The sequence below is a fragment of the Oncorhynchus mykiss genome, chromosome 8, assembly GCF_057628025.1.
Source record: "Oncorhynchus mykiss isolate SJ-2025 chromosome 8, ASM5762802v1, whole genome shotgun sequence".
Lineage (NCBI taxonomy): Eukaryota > Metazoa > Chordata > Actinopteri > Salmoniformes > Salmonidae > Oncorhynchus > Oncorhynchus mykiss.
This window is the reverse complement of record NC_143029.1, coordinates 69,462,337-69,469,034: the sequence shown is the minus strand read 5'-3', so window position 1 is coordinate 69,469,034 and position 6,698 is coordinate 69,462,337. Positions and strand designations below refer to the sequence as shown.

Here is a 6,698-nt window from a genome sequence, read left to right as displayed (position 1 = left end):
TATCAACTCATGTGCATAATGTACAGAATAATATCCAAAACACTTTAATATTGGATATGGGCATGCTGTCTGCTGTATTTTATTAAAAGGTTACACATCAAATTTAAACACCAAGTTCAAAAGAATTTACAAGCATTCAGAATTTACATAAATAGGCAATGAAGACAGACAGATGGACAGACATGATTAACCCACTCACAAATGTTGAATGATATCAGTGGTCAAAAGGTAGGAATGCATACATGTACAATAAAGGGTGGCCAAGTGTAAAGTACATGGTAGCTGGTGTAACTGCCAACAGTGAATACATTTGCACTGAATGTTTCATTATGGAAAATAGTAATCAAGTATTATACACAATTATATACATAGCTTAGTCTGAGGTATATCCACTTGTATGTGAGAAAACCGAAATAAATATTTAGTTTTTTACATTTCTCAGTGGTCCCAATTCAGTTGAATATCATTTTCGAGACTAATCTACTGAGGGAAAATGTCTTGCTTTTGAACCTTTATTTAACTAGACAAATTCTTATTTTCAATGAGAGAGAGAGACAGATTTTTACCTTGTCAGCTCAGGGATTTGATCTTGCAACCTTTTGGATACTTGTCCAACGCTCTAACCCCTAGGCTACTTGCCACCCCAAGAATTTTCACCAAGAATTGACTATTCCTGAATCCATATTGATGATTAAAAATGATTCTGAAAGACAACATTCACATAAAGAAATATCCCAATGCAATTATAGTAGGCCCTACATACAAAAAATGAATCAGTTCAGAGTTACATGTCACAAGAGATACAGAATGGTCATTTAAATCGAGTCCATTGTTGTGACTGACATTTTCTTTGTTAACTGGTCAACATGGCATTTGTTTTTTAAAGTGCAGGGTTGCTTAAATTTGCTGGCCATGATGCAATACTGACCAAACACACACCACATCCACTCTAAAATCTAAGGAAAGCTTTTATATACTATGGGGGAGGAGGACAGGAAGCACAAAGGAAGAGCCTAATGGGGTGAAACAGACATGTCTAACCCAGATGGTACAACATTAGAATATTAGAATATATTCAATAACAAGATGGTGATAATGAACACGTTTATCACATAATAAATATACTATAGTGTAACACTACAGACTAGCTCATCTCTCTTTATCTTTAGTTTCCTCATACAGAGCAACATACATGAATCTCTGAGCCGCTCGTATACCTATCAACACAAATGTGAGTGCGTGCGCACACACACACACACACACACACACTCACACACACACACACACACACACATTCTCTGTCTTTAGATTAGATTGCACATGGCAGCCAGTAGACAGTGAACATCCCAGGATGTGGTCATGGACTAGACTCTACTCAGCAGGACACTCTCTGAGGTTGACTGGACCGAACACCCCAGAGAGCTTCTCAAAGGAAACCGGGTCCTCGTTGATCTTCATGTTCTGGATGCAGCCCTCGAAGGACTCTGTGACAGGGAGGGTCAGGTGCATGGACGTCTCTGCACAAGGAAGAGTCAGATACAGTACTATATTCAAGAGGCAAAATAGTGATGGAGTCTAAATTCAGTGTGACTATATCTTTGATTCTATCTCTGATCTATCATTCACCGTCCTATAGGATGTAAAGGTTATTATTTGTGTAAAATACAAGAGGGGCTTCATTACAGTGGACTCCAGGTCTGAAAGAGTTTGAATGTAGTTGTAAATCCATTGTCCTCTCCTCCAGTGTACCTACCTGGAATGCCGCCTACATAGAGAGGGTCTTTGGTTAGAGTAGAGGACGAGGAGGACGGTCCTATTTTGTGGTCACCCTCGGTGTCCACATGCATCTCCACAACATTGTTCCTCTTGATCACTGAAGTGAGAAACACACACAAACACACTTAATCCCCATGGGCGTCACTTATTACATATTAAATATACTTATTACTATGAATTTGTAGCTAGCTAGTTGAATAGAGGCACATTATAAAATGTTATAACTAAAGTTGTACCTGCAACTCTGTGGAACATTCCGTCACACAAGGGCTGCTTGGGCTGGACGGACACGTTGAATTCACCTGCTCCATTGTTCACCCGTGCCACCACCTGGAGAAACACATGTGCATCACAACACTGCACAACAGACTTATGGCTGCTCAGGTACCAGTGTCTGCAAAGGAAACTCAGCCTAAAATCAGCCTGAACTAGAATCACGTTTTAAATGATTTGAAAGTCAAATGTAACCATTGAGATGTCTGAAAGGTCAGCTTGAAAGGTCAAATCTAGCACTTGAGGGGTCAAACTAGTCCAAGGAATCATGTGTCTAGGAAACAATTTCAAGGCTGTGACTGGCCCAGTCCAGACAGCATAGTGCAGGGCAGGCTCACCTCGCCTCTGTGCATGTAGAGGCTGAGGTGGTGTCCAGTGTTGGGCCCACGGCGAGGCCTGCTGGAGTCCCCCGCATGGAGCAGAACACCAGTCAGACTCCTGGGACGGATGTCAAACACCACCTCAAAGCTGGAGCCCACAACAAAGGAATCATCTGGAACAGACATCATCATCAGCCTCATCGTTGTTATGATTCTCATCTTCATCATGCACGTAATCTCCCGTGGGCAGACTCAGCATGTAGACTGAAGAATCTGACGGGACTGAATGGGATGTGTGAGATAACGAGCTGCAGTAGTTCTGATTGTGGGGTTTTCATCACTGGTTATTTAAACATATCAGAATTGGGTGAAGGCAAAGCTTGAACTTCTTCGCCTCGAGTGCTTGGCGCGTGTGCCCACACGGATCGGAGGGGGGGCTTTGGCTGAGATTTTACTTTTGCGAGGGTGGAGACTTCCTTTCTTGCCAGAACTCTAAATTTCTAACACGTATGAACACAGAAGTTAATCACGCAGTTGACCAAATTATGCAAGATTTTACGTCTGGGTTAATGGAGATTATCCTGCACCATATTACCAATCTCAATATTTTGTTTTCTACTCACTGATAATGACATATGCCCCTCTTCCTGAGAAGTAGGCCCCACTCTGTGCCTGTCCGTCAAAGCAGGGACCAGCACCATGATTGGTGGTTGGTTCTGGCATGGGAGTGCCATTCATCTTGAAGTTGCGCACACAGCCAATCACACCTTGCTTTGGGAGGCGCTTCCACTGAAAGTAAAGAGAAAATACAATACAATTTTGGGGGTGTGAGTGTATACTGTATGTGTGTTTGTGTCTGTGTGTGCCTGTGTGTGTCCATCAGTGGAGGCTGGTGGGGGGAGCTGTAGGAGGACAGGCTCATTGTAATGGCTGGAATGGAATCAATGGAATGGTATCAAACATATGGAAACCCCGTTTGACTCGGTTCCTTTTATACCATTCCAGCCATTACAATGAGCCTGTCCTCCTATAACTCCCCACACCAGCCTCCACTGGTGTCCATGTGTGTGTGTGTGTGTGTGTGTGTGTGTGTGTGTGTGTGTGTGTGTGTGTGTGTTGGCTACCTTCAGTTCTTTGTTCAAGGAATCAGGAGCACTTCCCATGTAAAGAGGAGAGATCAATTCCATGGAGGTGGTTAGCTGTCCACCCTGAGCCCTGATACCATCCACTACCAACCGGAACTTCTTCTTCTCTAGGCTGAATATTACCTGCAGAGGTGAGGTCACCACAGAGGACAAATAAATGTACATCCCTGTCACTGACTGATTATAGTGCCATGGAGTGATTTGGTAAGTTTTCTCTCATGAAACATTGAAAAACTACTGAACAACTACTGCAAACAACTGTTTGTGAATATATGACGTGAAACAACATTACTGAGTGCAGATTGTCTTAGATTGTAACCCACTGACCGAGTGCCACTTTCCATCGTTGTACTTCTCCCTGTTGAAGATCTTTTTGCTCTTGTCTACTGACAGTCTGATCCTGCCCTTGGACAGGTAGAGAGCCACGTGAGAGCTCCCCCCTCTGGTGGCTGCATAGAACAACAGGCCTTTGGCAGACTTGGTCCTCACGTCCAGGGAGAAATTAGGTCTGGTGGAGGAAAGAGACATGAGTCAGGAAGGAAGTAAGTAGGTAAGGAAGTAAGGAGAGAGAGAGAGAGAGAGACAGAGAGAGAGAGAATGTGTGAGCCTGCCTACTCACCTGGGCTGGAGTTCCTGGGGAGTGAGGCTATAGCTCAGGCTACTCACAGTGCCCCCAATGTGGTAAGCATGTTCAACCAGGGCAGGGTGTGCACACACAGAGAGACTGTCATCTGACACCTCAATAACACCATCCTATACAGAACACACACAGGCACAGAGAAACGGGAACTCAATATTAGAGACAATGGTTTAAATATGTGTATGCGATTAACCTCCAACAAAGCACTGGGGTGGGACTTGTCTTAGTCAATGGAAATGTGATTCTGAAATGCAAAGACAGATTTAGGAGGATATAGAGCTTTGGTGAATATGACACTCTGCTCAATGAAACCTTAACGTCAACCAACTGAACAAGGTCAACTAACTGAACAAGGAGACTCAGTGTTCCACAGAAAACAGTTATGAGCCCATTCTCATTCCCGAGTCCTCCTTGTTGTCTACTGTAGGCCTCTGGGAGTTAGAAACTGTTAAAGATGTCTCCCATTTGGGGGTGAAAGCTGCTTTGAATAGTAATCTGTTGATAGGCTTGCATCTCTTTACTGAAACCTGAATCACGATCACGATCTTCTCATTTCTAAGATGTGTGAGATGTATCACAAGTCATGTTTCCTCCACAAAAATGACATGATACTTCCCAGTCTGCCATTTTGTTGTTTTGTTTCAGTTTAGGTATGGTGTGGAGGGAAGGAATGAGGGCAGGAGCCAGTGTGTGTAGCTTTTGATATGGCATACATTCTTTTGGCAAGATACCTCATCATAATTGCCTCTGAACATGTGTGTGCCATGTCTATGCTCTTAGTATACACATAATCTTTATAAGATCTGCTTGCGTGTACTGTATTTGCATGAATAAAAATGCATATGAAGAAATAGCTTATAAACAACCAAATAGGACACTCATGCTTGGCACCATTTTAAATACTCCACCAAAACTGTATGGATATTATATTATTCATGGGGGTAATTGTAATCCTAGCATACAGTTGTGCCAATCTGTTAGTCATTGCATGTTTTCATTGGGAAGAGTTGGTCTATTAATGCATTTTAATCAACAGAGCTGATGTGTTTAGAGTGACATTGATTGACAGGTGCTCACAAAGAAAGAGATAAGTGAGCTTAGTGGTTGATTTATTGTTGGAGACTTAGAAGATCAAATCATTTGGATAGACAGAGGCCAAGGTTCTCAGGTAAAAATGCTTGAGAGAGCATACATCAGTCAGTGGTGGCTGGTGGCACTTTAAATGGAGAGGACAAGCTCATAGTAATGGCTGGAACAGAATTAATCGATTGGTCTCAAACTATGTGTGCATGACTATGATGCACACACAAACTCTAACACTGCTTATGCATGACAATGATGCACTGCTTTACTCAATACTCTGTGTAATGTTCCAGTATACATTCCAGGTATTCACAGACCATAACTAATACTGTTCATTCCTAGTGCAATGTTCCAATAATACACCCTCTGTCATTCCATAGTATAATACTATTATGATAGTATATCCTATTATGATAGTATCTCTGTATAGACCATAGATCATTCAGTAGTTCATTGGTCCTAGTCATTGTTAATAGGGAGAGCAGAAAAGGAGTGAAGGCAGGGCAATGACCTAACATCAGGCTGGTTGTTACCAAATGGACTGATGATGATAGTGAATGAGTGGGTTAATAGATGCTTGTTAATCACTGGTCAGAAAATGGGTTTATTGTCATGAAACTTAAGATAGAACAGTGTACAAATCAAAAGCGAAACAATGCTCATTAAATAATTGTTTTTAATAGTTAGTTTGTATTTAATAATAGTAGTCATGATGATGTGGATGTCCATGCAGTACAATAGCAATGGGCTTGTGCAAACATTGTGTGAGATGCTCATATTTCTCATGTCAATATCAATTCATCCTCATTAGTTGGCAGGTCGTCCTTCTCTTCATCTCTGGAAACAAAGCAGCACAAAACACTGTGAACAGCACATAAACGCAACATACATGTGAAGCATGGGATAGATGCTGAAGTGATAACTGACACCAACGACTGGCTTGTTGCTACAGTAGGTAATCATAGTACAATGTTATTGGAAACTTGGATTGTCTCGTTCCAACATTAGGACAAGGGGAAAAAAAATACAATTGTGATTGGTTTGACGAACACAAAACATACAAAAAAACATGACGCTTTCCTGACGGTCTCACAAGTTATTTGGTAATAAAGGTAGTCATCAGTTAGGTAGGTCATTATTGTAAGTGAATCGTTGTAAATTGGGCTAGCTGAGTTCACTGTTCGTTCTCACCTTCCTGGAGGTGTTTCGGTCGAGCATCAGTTGTGGAGGTCTGTCAGCACTACACATATCTAGCAGCACATCTCCTGTAGAGCTGAACTGACTCAGGTCTTCTGCTCTGTACAGAGAGTCAGGCCTGCAACACAACACAACACACACAGCAACTTTCAGGAGGTGATACAACCAGGATAGTATCTAATATCAGGACATCAGTGCACTATGAAACGTGAACTATTGAATGTTTAATGTCAACATTAAAACTACCATGAAACCTTCCTGCAA

The 6,698-nt window shown here is 42.0% G+C and overlaps 1 protein-coding gene across 10 annotated transcripts in view; it reads right to left on the bottom strand.

The window, feature by feature from the left end:
- Nucleotides 1-48: 48 nt before the first annotated feature.
- The window catches only part of LOC110530407 (laminin subunit alpha-3), a 119,336-nt gene continuing 112,686 nt past the window's right edge, over nucleotides 49-6,698 (bottom strand). For 6 of the 10 annotated variants that reach the window (XM_036986044.2, XM_036986047.2, XM_036986043.2 and 3 more), the window contains 9 exons: nucleotides 6,429-6,552; nucleotides 4,134-4,267; nucleotides 3,842-4,022; nucleotides 3,494-3,637; nucleotides 2,993-3,158; nucleotides 2,388-2,542; nucleotides 2,013-2,106; nucleotides 1,754-1,873; nucleotides 49-1,517 (listed from right to left, as the gene is read on the bottom strand). In XM_036986044.2, the coding sequence (XP_036841939.2) occupies nucleotides 1,372-1,517; nucleotides 1,754-1,873; nucleotides 2,013-2,106; nucleotides 2,388-2,542; nucleotides 2,993-3,158; nucleotides 3,494-3,637; nucleotides 3,842-4,022; nucleotides 4,134-4,267; nucleotides 6,429-6,552 (1,264 nt within the window). In that variant the 3' untranslated portion in view covers nucleotides 49-1,371. Of the gene's footprint in view, nucleotides 1,518-1,753; nucleotides 1,874-2,012; nucleotides 2,107-2,387; nucleotides 2,543-2,992; nucleotides 3,159-3,493; nucleotides 3,638-3,841; nucleotides 4,023-4,133; nucleotides 4,268-5,896; nucleotides 6,075-6,428; nucleotides 6,553-6,698 lie in introns of those variants that run through there. The other 4 variants (XM_090182407.1, XM_090182409.1, XM_036986046.2 and 1 more) reach the window with 1 other exon arrangement.